Source organism: Acomys russatus, chromosome 24, assembly GCF_903995435.1.
Source record: "Acomys russatus chromosome 24, mAcoRus1.1, whole genome shotgun sequence".
Classification (NCBI taxonomy): Eukaryota; Metazoa; Chordata; class Mammalia; order Rodentia; family Muridae; genus Acomys; species Acomys russatus.
The window spans coordinates 35,419,902-35,444,416 of NC_067160.1; the positions used below are offsets into that span (position 1 = coordinate 35,419,902).

The 24,515-nt window shown below is 47.3% G+C and overlaps 1 protein-coding gene across 1 annotated transcript in view; it reads right to left on the bottom strand.

The window, feature by feature from the left end:
* The window catches only part of Kif5c (kinesin family member 5C), a 148,933-nt gene that overhangs the window by 24,545 nt on the left and 99,873 nt on the right, over nt 1-24,515 (bottom strand). The window contains exons 13-22 of the mRNA XM_051166227.1: nt 23,198-23,266; nt 20,954-21,160; nt 19,126-19,272; nt 15,714-15,902; nt 11,674-11,791; nt 9,600-9,676; nt 8,879-8,988; nt 6,532-6,633; nt 6,282-6,342; nt 1,756-1,827 (exon numbers count right to left, since the gene is read on the bottom strand). Coding sequence (XP_051022184.1) covers nt 1,756-1,827; nt 6,282-6,342; nt 6,532-6,633; nt 8,879-8,988; nt 9,600-9,676; nt 11,674-11,791; nt 15,714-15,902; nt 19,126-19,272; nt 20,954-21,160; nt 23,198-23,266 — 1,152 coding nt within the window. The remainder of the gene's footprint in view (nt 1-1,755; nt 1,828-6,281; nt 6,343-6,531; nt 6,634-8,878; nt 8,989-9,599; nt 9,677-11,673; nt 11,792-15,713; nt 15,903-19,125; nt 19,273-20,953; nt 21,161-23,197; nt 23,267-24,515) is intronic.

Consider the following 24,515-nt stretch of genomic DNA (forward strand, 5'->3'; position numbering starts at 1 on the left):
GCAAGGTGCCACAGATAAATTAGGAAATGCATGTGGAAACACAACCCAGATTTCAAAAATAGCAAAACGCGTCTGTCTGGTGTGACAGGAGAAAAAATCATCCTCCTCCAGCAGGGTTGTGGCTTCTACCATCAGTGCAGCCCAAAACAGAACTCTCAAACATGAATGTACACCAGGAGGAGCCCCAGGACACTTACTAAACCTCAGATTGCTGAGCCCACCTCCATCTCGGATTCCTCCCATCCGGGGTGCATTATGTATTTGAGCAAATTCCCAGGTGGTGCTGATGCAGCTTCTGGGGGCATGCAGGCTGAAAGTCTAAAAGCCTGTCATCCTTAGGAAGTTTTCAAAAATGCAATCAAGGAATACTGATTCCATCTCTTAACCTTTCCTTTGGCTTGCACTCCATTTCCCCCCAGGGACAGGGGTCATCTTCGTTGTTGTCATAAGCTCTCATCAGGTGCCCTTGCTGCCTACCACACACCTACGCTGGCCTCTTGCTTCTCCTCCCTGGTGTAGGCCCCTAGGTAACATGTGTTTTGTAGACTGCAGTTCTCATACAGTAGACTGACCATTGCCATCCAGGCTTTGAAAACCTCCCATGAGTCTCTGCCTTTGATATCTGCATTACCAGGATTCCAAATAGCTAGCTCAATGCTGCCGCAGGTGCATGCCACAGGAGCATGCACACCACTGCTCAGCAACAACTTGACTCGTCCCTAGTAGACTGTATGCACAGCTGGCTGCATCTTCCCTTAGCTCCTTGGCTCCACATTCTCTTCCTTCCTCCACTGAGGATACCAGCCATCAGATGTGGCCTCTTTCCACTGTCCTAGAGTTTCTCACAAATGCTCCCAGCTTGACTCTCTCTGACCTCTGCAAAGTTCAGTGCTTTCTGTTTACCAAGTAGCATATCCCTTTGGGCTCTTGATTCTGTCCCTCTCAGACCTGCTTCTATCAACTGCTGCCTTTTTACTATACTTGACTTTTTCTCCTTTGTTTCTTCAAACATGCCCATGTGTACAAGAACACAGGTGCACTCATACTCAGGCATGTATATGCTTTTACTAAACATCTCACATGCTTTCCTTAATACTTTCCATCTTTTCATGCCTCTTCCATGACCCCCTGCTTTGTCCATAACACCATGTTTCCATGTGTTCTCAATTAGATTTCTGAGCTGACCTGTTGAGTGACCACTATAAAGACTCGCTACAATCACCATGATTAGAATTTGCAGACTGATGCCCGACTCTTTTATCTCCACAATCACACTCAAGCCTAGATCTACACCTGTCAGGCAGGGGCACCGCAACCTACTGAGGAAGCTGGGGTAAACAAGTACAAATTCGGTATTAACACACTCCACAAATTGCATAGACAAACATGAGGCTCTGGTCATCTCACTTCTGTAGACCGAGACCGTGCTGTCTTCTGACAAGAATGTTTCAGACTTTTCTGGCCCAAAGTAGTGACTTTCACACAGCAAGGCCAATCAAATATATGTCATTTTAAATAAAGGCCAGCCAGGGACAGCATTAAAACTTTCTTTTCCTAAGAAGGAAAATCAGATGGTAAAATATTTCCAAGTAATTTCAGCCCCCAAGCACATTCTTTTAATAACATTCTATGGTATGAGGCAATTAATTTTTAAGTATAACCAGCCCTAATTTGAGCATGTGATATTTCAACTGAAGATGATGCCTCGTGGCCCCAACTTTTCTCCTGAAGTTGTTCAGAAATGACAGGACTCACCTTTTTCACCCGGGTGGTCAGATCCTGGACAAAGAGTTTGCGCAGGTTATGAAGTGTCTGGAGTTCTCTAGACTGGAAGAGAGTTTTCACACGCAGCATCAGTGAGCTGCTGTAGCATTTGCTATAGAGCTCAGTATCCACCCCCCTCCCCATGGCACTACTTTGTTGCTGGAGCTGCCATTGATGCTGTTGGTGCCCTGGTACCATCTGTGCCATGCCCGCTCTTCAGCTCACACAGCTATGAGGAGCACATGGTGCAGGAGCCTGGGGAGTCTAACTACTAGCTAAAAGATCTAGCACAGCCAGTTAGTTCCTCTGGTCTACTCTCAAGGGAGCCGAATGGCAGGTGAGTTACCTGCGATGATGGCAGCTCCTTTTGTTTTTGTTTACTTCCTGCATAAATATCACATACCATACAAACAGCCTTGGTTCCTCTCACCCAAACGGGATGTCATCTTCTGTGAGTCTGCACCCACCTCTGCCTCATCCACAACCATGTCTGCTTCACACCAGCAGCTCATGAATGAGGCAGTGGCTCTTCATCTGGCGGCCCTGGGCAAGTCACCTGAACATCCTGTGTACTTTCTCATTTTTAAGGTGAAGATAAAAAGAATTTGACTCGCTGGCATAAAGACTAAGCAAGAAGATCTAGAAAGCTCTTAGGACGACTTCTGGCCTCAGTGAGTGGCCAGCACAATGGCTAATAATCGTTCATATCTCAAGGGCTGGCAATCTTCTCCTTCACCTTGAATTATTTTCCATGAATGAACACTTCAAGAATACGAGTGATTAGATAAGGGCTTGAACCAAACCTGGTAATCTTTGGTTAACAAAACTGGAAGATCAAAATGTTTTCTTTTATTCAAGTCTATATATAATTATATATAATGTATATGTACATATATATAAATTTTAGTCAAGGTTTTATTTTCTGTAGCTCTGGTTGGGCTAGAATTCATTATACAGACCAGGATAGCCTCAAACTTACAGAAATCCTCCTGCCTCTGTCTCTCATGTACTTGGGTTAACACCACTACTACACCTATCCTTTTCAAGGTTTAGTGTGTGTTTGTGTGCACATGTGCATGCTTTGGAAGATTTGAGAAGAGGGCACTGCCTCCTCTGGAGCTGAAATGACAGGTGGTTATGAGCTGCCCTATGTGGGTGCTGGGAACTGAACTCAGGTCTTCTACAAAAGTAGTAAGTGCTCTTAACTGCTGCACTATCTTTCCAACCTCGGTTTTCATATGTTTTCTACAAGAGATGTTAGTTTCATTGCCCACTCATAGTGAGTAAATTAGTTCCTTATAAGTGAGGAGGAGACAGAGGGGCTTTTCAGTGTTTTCATCTATATAAATTGACAGGATGTCAGGGGATGCAACTTGGACATGCTTACATTAAAAAAGTAGAAACAAAACCCAGAGTTAAGGAAGCTGTTTCTTGGAATAAGATTCTCTTTTAATTTAAGGCCTTATTATTAGGTTGAATTCTGTGTTGAAATAAGAAGCATCTAAAGTCAATTGCATCCTTGGCTAAGGTAAATTGTTTTCTCCAGGAAGCCAAGCAGGTCTGGTATTGTGACTAGCATGCCCACGGTGTCATCTGTGAGTGAGCCGCCTGACAGCACAGGAACAAGGGTGCAGTACAGTGCTCACCATTCTCCAGGCTGCCCTAGACCCCTGCCAGAGTTCATACCCAACATCCCTTAATGTTTACAAATGCCCTGCATGTTGTCCCTCGGCCTCAGATCTCTGATTTCTGCCTGCCCTGTGATCATAGTTACCATCTTCCAATGAAAAGCACCATCACACAAAAGGGAGGCAAGAAGGCCTGACACCCTGCCCACAAGCCAGACCTCTCCTTAGGATGTGAATACAACATAAAGGTTCTGATCTGGCCCCTTTCTCTCATCTTTAACAGTTCGGCAGGGGCAGTCAAAGGCATTGAAGGTGCTTTGTACTGCCGGATGGCAATACTTAGGCAGCTGTCGCTTGGCTTCCTGATGCAATGATCTTTCCATCACATTCATAATTATTTCTCTATTCCCCAACTTGCCCCAGCTCTCTTCTCCTCTGAGGCTATTGTCCCCATGCAAGAGCTCAAGGGCAAGCTTCCTATCACGGTGGACAGTGAGGATGGCACTAGAGAGATAGTATGGCATGAGGTGGGATCTAGAGGAAGTGGCCAGTGTCCTGCCTTGAGCCAAAGAACACCATGGATTGCCCTTCTGCAGTGCGACACTCTGAGTCCAATTTGTGGGCAACATCCTGCCCCTCTGCATAAGGAGGAGGCAGGGCAGGCTTGCATGGGAGGCCTTGAGAACAGAACGGACAGCCAAGGATGGATGGAGCCCATCTCTGAAGACTGTCTACAAGTCAGCTTGGGAGTACTCCAAGGCTGACGGCAAGCATTTGAGTCTAAAACAGCACACACTGCAGGAATCTAGTCCTGAGTTTAAGGGAGGGGATGGGGGGGGGGTGAGGGAAAGAGGAAGAGGAAAAGGAGCCACCACATTAGTGGGTCTGTCCTTGTGTGTGGGATGGGTGGACACGTGTGTAAGTGGGGGGCCTGTGAGAGCGAGCATGTGTGGGCACAGCCAGATTACTAAGGAAATGAGCTTGTGGGAGGGAAGGAGAGAGAATAATTGAGTCGATGGAGGCTACTGAGAAAATATGCCATTTAATACATATTCAAGCACCTAAAAGGCAAAGGAACTGGCTACTAATCCTTTATTTATCATGCTTATAGGGGTAGGAACAAGGAGGTATGTCAGTGTGAGAACGTAAGTCTGGATGTGAGTGGGGGAAAGAGAGGAGGGTACGTGTGTGGGTATAAGAGAGAGAAAGTGTGTGTGTGTGTGTGTGTGTGTGTGTGTGTGTGTGCGTGTATGTGAAAGACTGTGTGTATGAGAGTATTATGTATGAGAAATTGTGTGTGTGAGAGTATTGTGTGTGTATGTATGTGTGATGTGTGAAAGAGAGAAAGTATGTGTGTGTAAGAGAGAGAATGTGTGTGCGTGTTGGGGGGGGGGCAGGACCCATGAGAGTGACTTGGGTGAGTATGAGCTGTGACTGAATGTGCATATATCTGAGATTACTGAGCATTTGTGCATATCGGTCTGTAAGTGTGATGAGAGCTATGAGAAAAGGCAAGCAGGTATGAATTTAAAGTACACAACAACTTGTGTAAATGAACAGGATGTGTTTGAATGAGAAAGATCCTTAGTGAGATGCAGCTGTCTGTGAGTGTCTAGGAAGGTATACGAACATCATATGGGCAATCAGGGCAGAAGACACTACGGAAGTAAGTGTGTGGTGCGCTGACAATCTGTATGTGCACATGTATGTGCAAGCTGTCTGTGAGTCCAGCAGCGATACAGAAGGTAAACAAGTGTACACGGGTGTAGGGGTGCACATGGGTACAAGCAAAGAACATCCTGACACACATCCCTAACGGCAGGAATCTAGTAAAATGTCAGTGTTTAATATTTTCCCGCAATTATACAAGAAGATTCGGTTATGGATACACTGCTCTATTAAACTATGTAGATGAAGCAATTTCATGGCTTCGGGTCTATTTTCCCTGCAGACTTCACCCTTGAAAGGTCCAATTCCCTGTCAGCCCAGGCATCTGACCCCTGTCCCAGGAGCCAGCAGGCAGCCTCAAGTTCCCAGATGGGAGCAGCCAGCCATCTGCCTACAGCCTGAGTCTCTAGGTTGTTGGACATGGGCTCTGCCCCACACAGACTCACGTGGTCCGAGTGGGATCAGAAGGTATCTGCTGAATTTAAACAAGGGCGAGACGAAACATATTTCCATCCGATTATGCCGTTAGGACGGTATGTGATAAGCCGCAGCTGTGACACGTGGCCAAGCTGCTATCTTGCACAGCCACTGAAATCAAAGATGCCAGAGGAAGCCAAAGGCCGTAGGCACAGCACAGAGAAACCCAATAACAAATTCAAATATGAGCCCTGCCAAGGCAAGCGGGGTCTTCTCTTCTTCCTTCTGGCTCTCCTGCAAGGCCCTTGCTCCGGCGCTTGTCCTCCTGTGCCTGCCTGCTACTCACTTTCGCCCAGCCACACACTGAATGGTCTCCATTACCAGCGCATGCCACAAGCTACTGCTCCTGGAATGTTCCTTCCTCCAGCTCACTTCATCAAGGTCAGTTTCTGGAGGACAAGGCTTCCCGACACTGTGTGCCCAAGCATCCAGACAAGTGCCGGCTCCCACAGGTGCTTGCTAAATATGTGTTGAAAGTTTGAGCAGAGTCACAAAGGGCAGAGACCAGTCTACAATGTAGTTCGACTCTTACATATTTCAGGATTACAGCATTATTGACTGACTAATCAACCAATGAATTAATTCTGTTAAGCGTCAATCTATAAATCTCAGTCGGCCGCCAGAACGCTCTGTCTAAACGCCATAAAGGAAAGGGGTGCGCAGATAAAATATCGGAGTAAACAATTCAGTAGATCACAAGCAAATCAGGCCTCAGAGAGTGAACTGAGGTGGGAGATGACTCACCACAGTCTCCTCCAGTCCCTTGAGGTCCTCCCTGGCTTGTTCCCTTTTATCATTGAGCAACCTGAGAGACAGAAAAGCATCATGAGCCACCCAGGGAGAAGCACCAGAATCGGGGCAGATGCAATTTGCACCTGAGGCAAAGGAAGAAGGCTAAGCCAAGAACAAACAGCCCCACCGCTGCTTTACACAGCTGGATGGGGCCAGAATCTCCCTCCCCAGGAAGAGAGCCAGGAAGGGTTCAGGCACTCACAGGAGTTTCTCCAGCCTCACTTCTCTCTCCTGGTCCTCTATTTTCAGCTTGTTATAATCAGAGCTGAGCCTCTCCTGTTCCAGTTGCAGTTTCTGATTCAAACTGAAATTGAGAGGGGAAAAAAGCAATATATTCCAGATCAGCTTGAACTTCTGAGTCATCCGCTGAAAGCGCTGGTTCAGTTCTAGCCCCATTAGCTCTGTGCAATAAAGGCAACAATTCGGGAGGATTGTGAGGGCTCAGAGACAACCTCACAGCTTCTTCTCTGCCCAAGTGAAAACTAATTTCTGAGGAGCTGCTAGGGGGCATGGGATGAAGCAAAGGCTTTGAGGGTGTATTTATAGTTTGTTTGTGTGCAAGGGCTTCTGTGGGGGATGTAATGGCATTGGGCCTTGAAAACAGAGAGGGGGTGGGGGAGAGAGAGCACCCTGTCACACAAATCCTGCTGCTGTAACCACCCAGAGGATAGCTGTTTACTCAAGTAACTATTTGGCCATTTCAAACACCAATCCCCTACCCGACCCTGTGCACAGTGTGCTGATCAAATTTGTGTCAATTTGACACAAGCTAAAGCCATTTAGGAAGAGGGGCTCTTGCTCCACGATTTCTTGCATAAGGTCTGTCTGAAGGCAAGTGTGTAGTGTTGTTGTTGTTGCTCCTCCTCTTCCTCCTCCTCCTCCTCCTTTTTAATTGATAACTGATGTGGGAGGAACCAGCTAACAGGGGAGGTTCCACCCCTGGGCTGGTGGTCTGGGCTGGTGGTCCTGATTGCAGTAAGAAAGCAGGTCGAGCAAGCAAGCAAGCCACGAGGAGCAAGCTAGTAAGCAGCACTCCTCCATAGCATCTGCCGGAAGCTCCTGCCCTGACTTCCCTGGAGGATGAACTATAAACTGTAAGTTGAAATAAATCCTTTCCTCCCCAACTTGCTTTTGGTCACGGTGTCTTATCACAGCAATAGAGGCTCTAAGACAGGAGTGTCTCGTTCACTTCTGTACCTTGCCAGCGCTCAGAAAACCATCTGTGAGGCTGAGAGCACAGGACTGTGTGAACAGAGCCATAAGTACCCAAGATCCCAAGCCCAGGAAGCTCCCGATGCAGAAACTCATGCACTGGTGTTCTGTCTCCTTCCTTTCTTCCCTCACATTTGGGAGCATGTTTCGAGGGAGATTAATGAGAATCATGTCCAGAAGAAGTTCAAGGTGTGTTGGAATGGGACAGGGGCAGGGGTGGGGGGAGGGCATGCCGAGGCCCGTCCTCGGGCCTACTGCACAGAGTCAGCATGCCACCCAGACTCCCGCTTCGTCCCCCCTTCTCACTCAAGATGCAAATGCACTTGCAAGCAGCTCACATACTCGGAAAAGATTTGGATCAGTAGCCTGGAGAATTAAACGCTTAGCTCCAGTCTGATTCCTATTTAGCAGTGTGACCTTAAATAAATAATTCAACCTTGCTCCCATATCTAATTCTTCATCTACAGAAAGTGGTGGTGGTGGTAGTCGGGGTGGGGGGGGACTTGCCCCCAGCTTGGGGATGGGCAGTGGGTGAAATTCTATTTCAGTAGATGTGTTTTCTTTGTAATATATGCCTTTCAGGGGAGCACTTCACAGGCCATTCTGCAAAGGGGTTCAGAGACTGCCAGAGAGATCCACTATGCGAAGTACATAAGGAGCCCCCCCCGCAAGAGTAAGATCCCCCCAGAAGGAAGCTTTGCAGCTGGGGGACTTGTGCTACAGAAAAGGGTGCTCTGGAGCAGGGGTTCCCCAAAGTCTCTGAGAAGGCAGGATGTGGCCAGGAGGCAGCACCCATAGTTAAGCTGCAATGCTGCCATCCTGGTAGCAGCGTCACACTATGTTGGCATCTACCATGCACAGACACATACTGGCATAGGTCTTGGAGATGTGCACACAGGTGACAGGGTGGCGACATGTGCATTATTTGTTGGGGTGAAGACGCAGTAATGCCAAATGGCTTCTCTGGAGTGCTTATTAATTCCTGGGGAGGGAGGAATAGTCCTTTTTTTTTTTTTTTTTCCCCTCATACTTTCAAACAGTCTCTCTGCCTCCTGGGTATATGTATCTTCCAAGCTGAGTCTCCCCTGAACTGATCCTGCCCCAGGTTGAGGTGATGCAAAAAGGCAGCTGGGCCCACCTGCCACCTGGTGTACCAGAGCTCCAGGAGGCTGGGCTCCAGGTGAGAGAGCCTCTACCCAGGTACCACCCAGGCAGAGCACAGAGGAGCCCAAGCACAAGGAAACAAGGGCCCCTGGCCAAAAGCCACGCCCTTGAAGTCAGCTTCACCAGGCCTGAGCACGCCTGCCCACATCCCGTGAGCCCCTTAGCCAACTCACTCCCGAATCTCATCGATGATTCTCTGCTTCTCCTCAATCTCATCACGAAGCCTGGACAGCTGCTTCTGGTGTGCTTCCCGGTGACTCTCCATCTGCTGTTCCAGAGCCTTCTGCAAGCCGGGCCAGGAGAGACGTGGCGTCAATTTGTCAGCACTCTGCCCGCTCAGTGACAAGCCCTGGATTCGTGTCTACTTCCCTCACATGTTAAATCCCCAAACTAAGGCTGTTTCTAGCTCTTGTCCCCTAGCTCCTGGCCTTGCTTCATCTGCACAGCAAACCCCACAGATCTGTCATAAACCTGAGTGGGCCCTAGAGGCAAACCAGCCCAATAACAGCACTGAAAGTTTGCTCTTGCCCTTTGGAGATGCCAATAACAGCATTGAAAGTTTGTTCCTGCCCTTTGGAGATGCGTGGTTTTCCCAGCCAGGCCAGTCAGGACACACAGTTCTCTTGCTTCCCGAGTGACCCCAAGTCACCTAAGCGACACATCACTTAACCTCTTCAGGACCAGGGAACACAAAGACACCAATGCAACATAAACATATCCACAGATGGTTCTGGTTTTCTGGACAGTCCCATCATCATCTCGTGACTACACCAGGCCCCCTGGGAGCTGCTCTGAAGGCCCTGCCATGGTTGCTGTCCTGTCTTACACTGACATGCATAGGTCTGAGGACAGATTTTTCCCAGATGTGTGCACATCAAATACACTTGTACTGACCTTCATCTCCTCAGCGTCCTGCAGTCTTGTCAGGTGCTCCTTTTCCTTATCTTGGAAACTGACTTCATGCATTTTTTCTGTTTCAAATTGTAAAAGTGGCTTCAGTTTTTAAGTAGTGGGACTCATATCCGAACCAAAAACTCATATGACAAAACCATGACACAGTGCAAACACCAGTGCAAAACAGCATGGAGGAGCGAGGCGCCTTCTGACAAAGCACTGGCCACCTCGGACTGACCTCTCCTGTGGCCTATGCTGGCAGTTGGGACCCCAGGTGGATTGCATCCCTCCAGGGAAAGGAAGGGGCTAACTAGAAGTATGCGGTCCCAGAGCTGCTTCCCTCCTGGCCTCTGGAAGGAAGTGGGCCCTAAGGGTGCAGACGTGCTCCTGTGGGTGTGAGGTGACATCTGGATTCATGTCCCTGGTGGAATTCCATAGGGAGTTAATTTACCTCCCAGGAGTAGCTGTTGCTTTTCTAAGAATCTGGAGCAGGAAAACAAGCTAAAGATGAGAACAAGGGCAACATATTTATGTTCTAACACTTTTCTGGTTCGCTAGAGGGCGGCGGTGGGCAGGGTTGTTGCCAGTGCTCCTGTCTCCCTGTACTCTTGCTCAGTGTGCTGGGGATGTGCAGGCAGAGAGCAAAGGTCTGAACAGTGACGTCAAACTCATCACTTCTCCAGTCTGTTCTATGTTACATCTCCCTGACTGTATTCACACTCAGTGGCCCTACTGCAGCAAACATATGCAAGAGGGGGAAATGCTTTCTTTTATCCAGTGTTAGGCAGCAGGCTCCACTCAACATTCATTCCTTACTATAAAAAGGAAATGTTACAAAGCTATGGCAGGGCTCTTTCTACTTAATTTGCCTGTAAACCTAAAGCAGCATGCATTTCTCCAGTAAATAGCTTTATATGAAAATAAAAGAAATGAAATAATAACATCATCAATCCTACTACTTGAACTTTTCATTTCTAAGAATACAAAAGGGTCCATTTATTTTTAATAACTGCAGCAAAGATTTCAACCTAACCCTGCATCGTAACCGTCAGCACATACATGTGCTTTGCCTCCGACGTGAAGTCCGATGTTCTGTTAAAGTCTATTGAGCTTTTAGATGCTTGGCTGGTTCGCTTTTTTCTTCTTCTCTGCATTCTTGCTTATGCTTTTCTAATCTAAAGGTCTGAGATGAGGAGCTGAGGAGACGGCTCAGTATTTAAGAGCACTCGCTGTCCTTCCAGAGGACATAGCTCAGTTCCCAGCATTCACACAAGGTGGCTGACATACACCTATAATTCCACCTATAGGGCGTCTAACACCCTCTTTTGGTCTCCTCAGCTCCTCAGGCACCTACACACACACACACACACACACACACTTTAAAATTATAAAATAAAATTCCCAAACAAATACTTAAAATGTGAGGATCAGATGGTATGCAGACCTGCTGTGCTTATTCAAGTTGCTCTCCACAAAATTAATCTTCATTTCAGCCTTCACTGTGTGTTGCTGGTCTCACTCTGCACATGGCAACGCCCTTAAACCCTACGTTTCTGATTGCCACTTAATTTTTGCTTCTGTTTGCTCACGTTTATTAACTGTTTCCTACGTGTCAGGTGCCACACAGCTACGGGAAGAGCTTGATGAAAAGCTGTTTCCAGTCTAGGCCACAGTGCAAGTTCAACACTCCATGCAAGGTCAGACATAAGACAGAGTCGCTCCCGGGATGCAGCAGCCCAGAGAACACTGCGATGAGACCTCTTAGTATATTGACTTAGCCACAATCCCTAACCAGGTTGCTCTAGGGCAATCATAAAAGAAATGAGCAGAGCAGAGAGGCATCTAACAAGCGTAAGAGACAAGCTGTGCTGAGTGAGTCGGCTGGGCACACAGAGGAAGCTGGGAAGGCAGCAGATACACAGTAGGCTAGCATGGGTTTCTGCTTTTGCTTGTGCTGTGGTTCCCAGCAGACACGGAACTGCTGTCGTCGAACAAAACTAAACATCAGGACTCAAGCCAGCCGGAGAGTGGCTTAGGCCAAGTGTCTGACACCTGCAAAGGAGTCAGTGTTTACCTTGGGCTCGGAGCTTGGCCAGCTCCTCACTGAGCGAGTCCTGGGACTCTTCCAACTGCCTCCTCTTCTGCTCCATGTTCTGCATGTAGTCGGTCAGAGATTTGATCTTGGCCTCATGCTTTGAGCAAGAAAACAGATGGGAAGGAAAGGTGAGTACCTAGGGTCTGGAGCTGTCCAACAGGAAAAGACAAGTTAGAGACCTCACCATGCTCACAGTCTGTCCTTTGCCTGGGACTCAGAAGTGAGGGCTGAGGCAGGTCTCTCTTTCTTTCCCGTACCCTGCAGCTTCAGTCTCCACAGATGCTGCACAGCCATGGCCCTCCAACTCTTCCACTTATGTGGAGACTGTAGCCCGCCCAGGTTTCCTTCCTCATCAGGAAAGCTGAGAGGCTAATGGTGGGGCTCAGAATGAGAGCACCTGCCTAGCATGAGCAATGGCCTGGATTCGATCCCGGCACTGTAAGGAGGGAGGAGGAGGAGCATGTACGCTGAAGGAGCTAGGAAACATCCCGGGCTGAGGGCGTCCTTTGTTGGACAATGGCACATCTGCTCTTCTTCTGGCCCTCACACATAATTCACCAACTCTGCTCACTAGAGACCTTACATCCTGGGGTTCCGCTCTCTGGACCGCTCTCTCTGTGCCAGTAGCCTTCACCCACCATGTCCCAGCTGGCTCCTAAGCAGGCCTCAGAATTCTCCCACAGCTCTTGGCTTCTCTGTGATTTCTTTGTTTCTCTCATGAGAGTGTAGAGTAGATACTTAGTAAATGCCAGTGAGATGGGTCAGTAGATGGGCGTGAGCTCACTGGCTAAACAGGCACAATGGTGGCTTCTAGACAGATGGGATATGTACTTTGCTCCCCCTCTCGATCTGAGGACTCGTGTTAAGGCAGGAAGACTCTGCGAAATGAATTCTGATGCTGTCATGCCTCTGAAATATAGTTAGAAGAGCTATGAAAACAGCGTTGGGGGGGGGGAGATACACACAAAGAAGAAAACTTCAGTGAGGGATACTGTTAGAATCCTTCAAGCACACCAAGACACGAAGAGCCACGGTTCTATCAGCATCAAACCTCTGAGACTTAATGACTGAGCCAGTGGCTTTCTGTACTGAAGCAGGGTGTACAACAGCCGTGGGTGCTGCACTCAACGCCAACACAGGAAGAGTTTCCCGGCCTTAAAGCATCCTGGTTATAACTCTGCTCTCATATATCAGTCAGTGTCACCCTGAGGCCAGAACCTCACACTTGAGAGTGAACCTTCCCCTGAGTGCACTTGTGCCAATGAGCACATCTAGGGCACACTTTGAGCACTGCAGATGGAGTCTTGCCCTTGCCCAGGAGCTCTAAAGGGGCTAGCAAGTGCCCCACCCTTTTTTGCCCAAACTCCCTGTTTGGCTCCTCGCTTCCAGCGCCTCTCCTCTCTGCCTCCCTGCCGTCCCATCCAGGCCTTTCCTTCAGCAGGATTCAGTTCCCTCAGTGGTATTCCCTGCAGGCCTTTTGAGGAAGGGCCCTGGGGGGAGGGTGCTGCCTCTTCCTCACTCACTCAACACAGGGCGCAGCTGACCCGAGGAGTCATGTCCGTGTGTGGTGTGCAGGAGGGATATGGGCACCGAGCTGCTATGTCCAGCTGGACACAGAAAGGGCTAGGAGTACCCCCAAGCCAGTGCCATAGTCTCAAAGGTGACCTGGAACCTAGAGTTGACCTGTACTTTTCTCTAATGTTTATCTTTTTCTCTCAATTTTTATATATTATATAAATGTCTTGCTGAAAATAAAAAACAAAAAAGTTCTTGTTGCTAATGACAATGTAGTTGTAAAACTATAGAGCAATCTACAAAAATGCACTATGACTTGTACCTACAAACAACTCTGCCTTACAAATTAGGATATATTTTACAAAGATATAAATGACATATATTAAACTCAATGTTTTCATTTTAACTTAATTTTATATAAATTATACTTTCCAAATGCCCAAGTTCTATGAATTTTTATAAATACATGTAATATTTTACACATAACTTCATCACTTGCCTATCAACAGGTATTTGGGTAATACATTTTATAATAATGTAAAATAATAGTGCATCCAACAGTTTCCACATAAGCTTTTAACATTTTAATCAAGAAATTATAATACCACATGAATTTCAATGTCTCCTTTACCAATGAAAAATAATATGTATAAAATTACTGGAACAAAAGACACTTACAGGTTAGGGATACACAAAGCGTAGAAGCGCCCTCATGGTGACCTACACCTGAATCCCCAGCAGCTATAGAAAAGCTGAGAGTGGGGGCATTTGCCTCCTGCCCCAGTACTGAAGATGAGCAAAGATGGGTGGGTCCCAGGGGATTGTGGGCCAGCTTGTCTAGCCAAAACATGGGCACTGGATTAGTATCACTAACAGCAGGGAGCAGTGCAACAGAGGAGGGTACCCAGAGTCAACCCTGGCACATGTGCACATACAGATGAGCACACACACAGGTGCCATCACACCTGTACCGCGTGCACACATATAGAAACAACAGACTTACTTTTTTTCTGGTTTCATACTTCCCAAGTGGTTTTCAAAAGGATTACTAAGTTGTAGTTCCGCATGTTTATCAGCTTTCCACCACATTATCAGCACTGAATAGCCCTTTAAATTACATCTTAATATATAAACCTCCTGTAGAATCCACTTTAGGCAATTAGTTTGGGGCTCTATGTACCTAAAGCCCTATCAGGTTGTGATGTTCTTCTGTCTGCCTCTTAGTACTGTGTGGCATGTGGTCCACGCTAGCACCTGTTTTCCCCAAAGACTCTGTTACAAGGCAGTGAGCAGTACACACTGGTACCAGCTCAAACCCAAACAGTAAGCTTATGTATCGGTGCAGCCCAGAGCTGCTCCATAGTCCTCTGAACTGCCCTCCTGAGAAGATGACCTCACTCCAATGGGAAAAGAGCAGGCTTGCTGACACATCTGCGAAACATGCCGAGCTTGAGAGACCAAGACACGAGCTTTGGCTTATGTCCAGCTCCGCCATCATGTATTTGGACAACGTATTTAACCACAATCACATCTTTATTAGGAAAAATACTAAAACACAAGAATAAAATCTGCCTACCAAACTTTTTAAAGATCAAGTAAGAAGTAAGCAGACTACCAGGATGAGACCTGATAGGCTGTGATCATATGGTGGAGGAGGAGGTTCCCTTCTGTCACAGACCTAGGGGAAGGGAATAGGGTGAAAGAGGGAGGGATGGGGGAAAGGGAAGATACAAGTGAGGGGATAACAACTGAGATGTAATCTAATTAAATTACTTAAAGAAAAAAACAGATCAAGCAAGAAAAGGCATGTGAAATTTTTTACTGCCATGTGTACATGTGACAAAGAACAAAGCAGTGCCTTGTCACCACCCTCAACAACAGTTTCTAGTCCCACATCTTAAATTGTGCCCATGGTAGGGATGATGGGCAAATGCAGGAATGCTTCCTTAGCTAATAGGAGACTTAGAGACACATTATATGCGCCAACTTATGTAGTCATCCGAGTGGACAGAGAAATAGAGACAGATGGTTTGAAGACAGAGACCAGGCTTGGTAACACACACTTATCACCCCGATTCAAGCAGGCAGGGGGTGGGGGAATGTAGGGATGAGACAGGAGGATGATGAGTTCAAGGCCAATCTGAGCTACACAGTGAACTTTTAGTCTCAAAAAGAAAGGTGTGTATGTGTATATGTGTGTGTGTGTGTATGTGTGGGTATGAGTGTGAGTATGTGGGTGGGTGGATGTGTGAGTATGTGTGAGTGTGAGAGTATGTATGTGAGTGTGTGCATGTGTGTGTGTGTATGTGTGTGTGAGTGTGTGTGTGTGCGTGTGTGTGTGTGTGTGTGTGTGTGTGAGTGTGTGAGTGTGCATGTGTGTGTGTGAGATAACCTAAGCCATGCTCCCATGAGGCTGATGCATTGACTCTCCCTAGCCCCAAAAAGGGACTGGAGGGAACAGATCTCAATAGATGAGTGTGAACAGGGATGGACCAACAGCCTACCTGGGAGATAAGCAACTGGCAAGCCGCCAGCTCCCGCTCGCTGGCATTCATCTTCCTGTTGGAATCCATCTGGGCACTCTCCAGCTGCTTGCTGCGGTTCACGAGGGACTTGACCTCCGACTTCATCTTGCTAATGTACAGGCGTGCCATGGTGAACTCCTCTTCGATGACGCCGTTCACGTCTGCCAGCTGAGCACGGAAGGGAACATGAGAAGGTCATGGACCCCTTGAAACACGGCCATGAGTCCTTGAGACATCCCTAGCTTTTTGGGAAAAATTCTAGTCACAGGAGAAGAGGAAAGGGAAGGCTACAAAGTCACTGTCAAGTCCTCAGAGGCTACACAGGAGAAAGTTCCCATCAAAACCCATCATCAAACACACGCCTCAGTCTACCACGCATTTCCTTCTAAGTGATTGGAAAAAAAAGGGAGGACATAGGAAGAAAAGCTACCCTACATGTCTACAACAGTGAGAGCAGTGTCCCTTTAGGGGCTTTAATCCCACTTGGAGAGAAGTTCAGCCCAGCATTTCAATTTCTTCTCCATACTTTGCACAGGGGTGAGTAGCCCATTGTCTATGTGCAGTGGCTGACATATAAAAGACTGTCTCCACAGTCTTCAAGCAGAACCTCTAATGCCTGGGAATGCACCATTCATTCCAGCACGTCCTCATGGCGACGGCTTCCTGGTTTCCTTACTTAAATACCTGCAGTTACCACTCTCTTCTCTTTGCCTTTTCACACCTGCCCTTCCAAGGAGACAGTAACCTACTCAGTAAGGTATCTAAGACCAAGCCTAAATTCACACTGAAAAGAGATGATTCTGGCAGAACTCCTGAATGAGATATATCTGGTTCTAAGTTCCGGAGCCCCATTGGAAACCAAAACCTGAAACAAGGTATTTGGAATAGACCCATCTGCTGTATTGTATTTGACCACCAGAGGGCAGCCTTGCACCTTAGGAAGAATGTATGTCCCTGCAGAATCCAGCCCAAGAGAACTAGCTCATGATGAAGGCAATCACTCTAACTCTAGTTTCTGATGTCCTCTCACTATTCCCCTCCTCCTCACCCCCTCCCACCTCCTCATATTATTACTGCTGTCATTAACTTATCGTATATCTTTTCTACATAAGTATTTGAGAGCTGAGAGAAAACGGTATCGGGAATGAGCCCTGAATATGAAGTACACAGTTCTGCATGGCTGCTGTGGTTTTAACCTTGTAAGAATTCAACAGTATTTAACAGTGACTCCTGCACGACACTAAGTTAACGGTGGGGAAAGCTACAATTATCATCTGTGACTCCCTTCCATGGAGGTAGGCCCTTGCTAAGCTCAAGCTGGGTTTGTGACTGCTGGGGACTTGCACCCCCAACACTGCTTCTTACCCCATCCCTCCCATAATGCAACACTGAGTGGAAAACACTTGCAGCCTTGGTCATTGGCACAGAACAAGGTTCTCTGAGAGTACCAGGATCCATAAGTGAGAGTCATCAATGACACTAACTAGGGCACCCAGTGTCCGGAACCTAAAAATAATCTCCAAACATCCAATTAAGTATTTTAAAATGCTTTCAATCATGCTTCTGATTTCCAGCAGGAAGGACCGTTAATGGCAAAGCACAGACAAGCTTTGCTTTCATTAGCCTGTTCATCAGCTCCATGCTAGCACTTAGCATAAAATGTCTTTCCTTATTGTTAGCAGCAGGAGGTGCCAAACTTCCCCTAAGTCAGCTCCACTTGGTCCTGTGAGGCCTTTAATCAGGCCCCATGTCAAAATTGCACCGCTCAACATCAACACGTAGCTCTAAAAAAAACCTCCCCTCTGACAGAGTAGCCAAGCTGGGATTAACAGATTAGCTTGGCAGGGCCTGAAAATGCTGCATCTTTCACTCATGGGGACTCAGGAACACTCGGCTAGCTGCTCAGCCTACCGTGCGGCACTGCCCAGGTGTTTCCTGTTTCCCAGAAATGACTGGGGGCTCCCAGTGTTTAGCCACTGCCAACTCTGTGAAGGATCATTGAGTAAACGTAAAATGCTTACATGCAAAAGATTTTGTTTTCCTGAGCAGCAAGTCAAGAGACACCATTGTCCCGCCTAGTGTCATCCACAAGCTCAAAACTCCTCAGTTCAAGATACTTTGTCACTGGAGAGCTAGGCTTATCCAAACTGTGAGGTGCCAGCATTGGGAGTGAGTGACAGGCTTTGGGGGTCATCGCCATCCCCAGAACACAATCCCACAGTACACTTCAAAAGTGTGGAGCTGACTCCACCTAATGTTTACCCCGTGAGAGCTGTTTTCATAATTCTCAATCTTATTTTTTTCTGGTTTATGACAACAACCCGTACTGTGGCCAATCACTGTTGTTCTTGGCTGGTAACATTCTTTTTCTCTCCTTTCCTTCTCACCCCAGCTCCGAGGCAATCGCAGACCACCCTCCATCTCTCTCACTTTCTCACTTCCTCGTCCTCAGGAACAGCAGTGTGCATAACTCCCGGCTATACGCCATCATGGTAATCTTATTTTCCTTTGGGATGCTCCATAGAGCAAGTACAGGCTACATCTATTGGGGTTTCTGGCACATCGTTCCCTCCTGGGTAAAAGTAGTCAGTGTGGGAGCCCACCCTGCCTCGGATGTAGTTGAGTGAAGATCCGACTCTTGGTGATAACGGCAGTGATCTTGCTACATGAGGCAAATGCTTAAAGATATGAAAATGAGACAGGCTAAGGGCAGCCAGCAAGGAAACACAATGGCCGGGTCCTCTGTATTACTGAGCCACTTCAATGAAACAAAATTTGTTTCTCCGGCTTTAATAAGCCACGAGTCAGCTGGAGAATCTTATTAAAAGGAAGATTCGGCTTCAGGAGGTCTGAGGTCAGCCTGGGGTCCATACTGCTAATTAGCCCCAGGTGATGCACATCACACTGACTAACAAGGCGCCTGGCTTCTCCTGTTGCAGATAATTACGTGTGGTTTGCTCTTTAAGCCACTGTTAGCTGCCTATGACTTTCAGCTGGAAGCTTTCCCAAGCCCTCCTCTTTGGCTGGAGAATGCTCACCACATTGGGTTCTTAAAAGGGAAGACAACTGAGACCTGGCCTGCAGCTTCCCCCAGCTGAGCCCCAATGTGGCGACACTGCAAGTAAGGCTGAGGGGGGAAAAAAACCCAAGTCACACAAAAGCAACCAAGACTGGAAGATGCTCCCCACGTCTGAAAGACAAATTGCTCCTCTCCTCCACCCCTCCCCCCCCCCCACCCCCCCCCCCATCCATGGGCCAACTCTTCTTTTCCTGCCTTCCATATTTCCCAGCATGCCATGCGTGCAGCGCACAGCGCCAGCCCTCGAGGGCCGCGAAGCCTGACTGGATCACACCAGACAGAGTAGGACGAGAGAACAGAAGTCTGGCTCACAGTCTTCACGTCGTTGGTGCCGATGATTCCACCGATCTCCCCCAGATCCTTCAACAGCAGGTTCAGGATCTCGGTGGCTCTCTTCTTCTGGTGGTTACTAAGCTCTTGTAGCTGACTCAGCTCTCGCTGTGTGCTTGTCAGCGTTGTCTGGAAAAGAAATTCAACCGCAAGTGACTGGCGTGGCCCGTGAATGTCCTACCTGCGGCCTGCAGAGCTCAACAGCCCACGGCAGACCGGACTCTTCGATCATTCCTCTCATCTCCATGGAGGAGAACTCGGAAGGCCAGCTGCGGCTCCGCACTTGGCTCTCTGGTAGAGGAACTTAATGGGCAGATACTATCTTGTACAACCAGGTGTGTTCTAGTTGGCAATACCTACGTCAGCAGAGTGCGTTACTAAAAGTGAATCCAGGGCTCAGAAGATGACTCAGTGGGTAAAGACAAGAGCTGACTCCAGCAAACCGTCCTCTGACTTTCACCCCTGCACCACAGTGCACAAACACAAAATTAAATAAAACCTAATACGGACTTTTGAAGAAATACAGGGCTAGAGAGATAGCTCAGTCACTAAGGAGCTCGCTGCATAAGCCTGAGGATCAGAGTTTGATTCCTGGCAACGGGATAAAAATATCTGGGTCTGGTGGTGCACACTTGCTGTCCCAGGGCTGGGACGGAGTCCTACAGCCCACTGGACAGCCGGTCTAGCATACTCAGTGACCTCCAGAAGAATGAGACTGTCTAAAAAACCAAGGCCAGATGCTGGAGGCTGACCCCTGACCTCCACATGCACACACTGGCACGAAAAGAGGCCCTGGTGTTAATAGTGCTCAGTCACGTTTTCCAACTCACCGCGTGTTGTCTCAGCCCCCTTGTTCTAGTTCAGGATCCCCAGCTCCTTTCTCAAACAAAAATTGCCCCCCGGGTAACTTCCAAACCCCCTGAGTAACGGGTCTGGAATCAGCAGCCCAGACGAGCGTTAATGAGCACAGAGAACAACGCAGAACACTGCCCACTCCTCGGGAAGCCAGAATAAATACTGTCATTCTTCCATGTCACTCAAGTTCCATAGCAGGCCTCTCCGTAAGCAGAGAAAGCTCTATTTCCTCACCAAGCTTCATCAAATTAGCCTCTTTTCTACCCTCCCGTGTTTGTTACCGGGAGAAGCAGCATGCTCCTAGCTCACAGCCATGGAACAGGCCCCTCTTTTAACATCTTGGTACTAGCTCAGCCAGCGCAGGTGCAAGTCCTCTACTCCCGGGGCCTTGCAAGTTAATTCAAAGGCATTTGCAGTTAGCCGCTACAGTTTTCTAAAAACAGTATTATTAAGGCAGCTGGATGATAGCTTGTTTGACACAAAATGAGAAACATACTATGGAAAATCTTGTCTGACGTTAAGAAGCACGAAACACAAAGGACGAGCTGTATAAACCCCGGAAAACCGTGAGCTGAAGTGGAGTAGGTGTCCCCTTTGAGTGAGCCTGCATTGGTCATCGTAACTATGACACACACACAAGCACATTACTGCCATTTGGATAGTTAAAGCCACGAACCCTCCAGATGTTTAAACATCTTGCCTGAGGCCAAAGAGTCATAAAGTCAAATTTTTCACTGAGCATTCCCTGGATCTAGAATCCACGTTAGGCTATTTCTGGAAAGCATTCTTGACAATGGTTATCGGTTTCCTGGGTGTAAACAGCTGTCACAGGCAGTTTATGGTGAAGGACTGTGGTTGAGGCCTCAGAGAGCAATCTGAGTCTTACAGCCAACTGCCTTCCTATATAAGTCTGTCAACAAGGAAGTCCCGCCCCCATTAACACTATTGCTCCAACCGTTTTCTGGGCCAACTCATCCGTCAGCTGCTCATTGGCCCTGGTCTTGTCCTCCACTTCCTGTGACTTCTGATCGTAATTGACAGCCAGCTCCTCCAGGGCCTGGAGAACTTCCTTCACCTCATCTTTGGCTGCCTCGTTTTCAATCTGGAGGCGTGTCAGCTCCTCCTGAATCTTCTCGTAGTCCCTTCTCGTGGAAGCTAGAAGCTGGGGAAATGAGCAGGCATGGTGAATCCACTAATTATGTCAATGACTTGTGCTCTACTCACGTAAAGCAATTTAAAACAAGATACAGGAGGAGAGGTTGGGAGTGCTCAGGCTGTAGGGAACTCTCACTGTATATTACAAATGCTAAATATGTTTTCAAATATTATTCCAAAAATCTTTTCTCTTCTTTTTGTATTAAGCGTGAGAATTTTATGCTTAAGTCAAAGATACACACACACACACAGACACACACACACACACACACACACACACATATAGCTAGTTGGCTCTTTCATGTTATACAAAAGATGGGAAAACGATTGCCCATGACTATACTGGCAGATCTTTTGAAAACAGTGCCATGATTTCATATTGTATGTTAAGTTGATTTTAAAATCATCAAAACAGTACTTAAAGTGAAGTCATTTTCCTTATTGTATATCAGAAGTGTATGGAAGCCTATACCCCCAATACGAACACACGCTAACATGAGCTCCTGGGCTCATGGGTGTTTTATTTAGCTTTCTTACCATTGTTATTTTCTTATTCCCCTAAAATGAACATTTATTGCTTTGCAGGGAAGAAAATGTTATAGTTTGAACATGAACAAAAGGAATTGATCCGAGGCAGCTGTACCACATTGGAGATGGATGCAGAGAACAAAGCCATAGGCAAGTGGCCTCAACCACAGCTAAGATAGGAACCATTAGATGCGGTTCACGTGACACCAAAGGCGCAGACTCTCTCCTTGCAAAAATCACAGTCATTACATTGGAAAGATGATGGGAAGCAAAGAGGAAGGAAATGGTCGCAGGGACAGTTATTCCCGCGTGTGTGGAGCTGTGACCAGGACATCAGTCTCTGCCACCTGCCGTCACCATATGAGGCAATCAACAGCACGTTGGCAGTGAATCGAAAAGCACCTTTAAAGCACAAAAGAGAAAAATACTTAGGCATTCTCAGCAAGAGAATTCTAATTATCTAGGTTTGGTAGATCGGCTGGCTGTGCTTTGCTTGAGTTCCTGTTTGTATGGGAGCACAGTGCGATGAAGACATTACGGCAGAACTGAATGCGGGCAGCAGCAGACTGAAAGCAGTTGACCTCCTTTTTAGTGAACCAAATGTATAGTAACAGCACTGCAGCCCCACTTGGCTTTCCCTCTCTGATCTACTTTTGGTTTTGTTTTTCCTGGAGGACAGCAGGAGAGCGCGGTCTATGCCAAAACACAAAAGCAGACTTTTGTAATAGCCAGGATACCAGGATATAGAGCCAGCCTGGGTGTCCATTAACAGATGACTAGGCAGAGAAAATATGAGAGGGAGGCAGACTGGGTGGAAGGAAGATGGACAAATCAATAGCAGGTAGATATATGATGGGTATACAGATAATGAGAGACAGATGATGATGACGGATACGTAAATACACACAATGAAGTTCTAATTAGTAATAAATAAGAGATTATGTCATTTGTAGAAAGAGATCTGAGACATCATCATGTTAAGCAAAATAAGCCAGATTCAGGAGGTCAAATGTCATGTGCTTTCTGTTCTATGTGGACTCTAGAGGGCTTGGAAAAGGAAGCAGAGCAGTAGGAGAGGAAAGTGAGACAGGAGGGGATAACGGGGTGAAGATAAACAAAGTGCATTACACTGTTGTATGGAACCCATTCTGTTTACATGAGGCAGTTCATCTGCAGAGGTGACGTATCCTAAAATAGCGCCGTGCGGCTATGCTGGGACTGAGCAAGAACCACCCTTCCCTCCCGGGGCTAAGTGTAGCACCGAGTAACTCCATAGGCCTCAGAGTACTAAGCAGCCGCGCACTTGTTTTCTAAACACAGCCAAAATCAACCTTTGGCTACCAAGAGTTCTCCACTTTGCCAAGTGACAGGAAGGAAGGATCACTATTTCCACACCACAGCCTGTTTAAGGTTTTGAAAAAAAGCTATTTGCAAATTATATTTCATGGCTAATAGTAACAACAAAAACTAATTTTAAAAAAATCTTCATTAAAAAAGAATTTATTGTGCTCTTTACCTCATCCTGATCCAACATCTGTTGCTTTAGCTTTTCAGCCAGCTGGCTCTGCTGGTTAATTTCATCATCCTGAAATGAAACATCATTTTTAATGTTTGGTTAGTTTTGCCAGTTTCGATATCCTGGTTTCCCTCCCAGAATCAGACACCAAGAGGCCAGTCCTGAGTAACACACATTAGGTGGGGGAAAGGCCACCAGGAGACCGTTCCTAGGGTATTTCTTCACCAACTTTCTTTCTAGGAAATGTAGTATCTACCTAATGAACTCAAATCCTGCCCATCCAGAAATCAGAGGTCTGGTACTTCGGAACTGAAAGGGACTCTGGAGACATCCTTTCCCCAAACAAAGATGCTAACAGACAGGGCTGTTAGCACATCTGCCAAGTCACTAGTCCCACACCACACCTGTTAACACAGAAGAAAAACTAGTGCCTGCTTGAGGTTTGCTCTTTGGTATCAATGGACAGCCCTCTTGATTGGCAACCAATAGTCTTGTCAATTGAGAGACAAGACAAGGAAACAAGGCCTGCAGCCACTGGTGTGCAGGCAGGAATGCCTCATTCCAAGCTGCTACTCTCTTCCTCGCCACTAGGTGTTGCTGCTGAGAAAGCAAGAATACAGCCCCATCCCCCACCCCCCACCACCAGCAAGCCGCCCCCAATGAAGGACAGGCAGCAGGCTTGTCAGCTAACCAAGGTGGCCTTTCTGCTCTGCTTTCATGATTTCAAATGCAACATCAAGTATAGTCTGTGAAAAATGACAACAGGCTTCAGGCTTACCCCTCCTTCAGTTATAAATCCTAAGCGATAACCTGTCTCGGGAGGCACCCCAAGCAGTCAAATCCAGTTCAGTGTATTACACTGTCTTTGTGCCAGGTCCTACCTCTGTGGGTTTTCCCCCCAACTAAAAAACCCTCTCCTGCACTCTGGGTCTGTTTCAGAGGTGAGGTGAGAGGGGTGAATGACAGGACCCGGCCACAGAACCCGTTTCCTACAGATATCCACATCACGTGTGCTGGAGTCTATGTCAGCACTGGCATAGAGTTAGGGGAGGGTATAGCTAGTACCCCTTCAAAGAGCACCAGCATCCTCATGTCTGTAGCACAGCTCTGCACACCCTAATCCTGTGTCTTTGGTCCTACACACTTGGTCTCACTCCTAGGCTCAGAAAGCCCATTTTCCCTGAACTTTGTGCGCCAGGGTTTCTCCAGCGGCTGTATGAAATACTGATTATTCCCTCCCAACTCAGATTTCTGGCAGAAGAATTAGGGAAATTACAGCACAGGGAAACTGCCAAGAATTGGTACCTCCCCAGCTAAC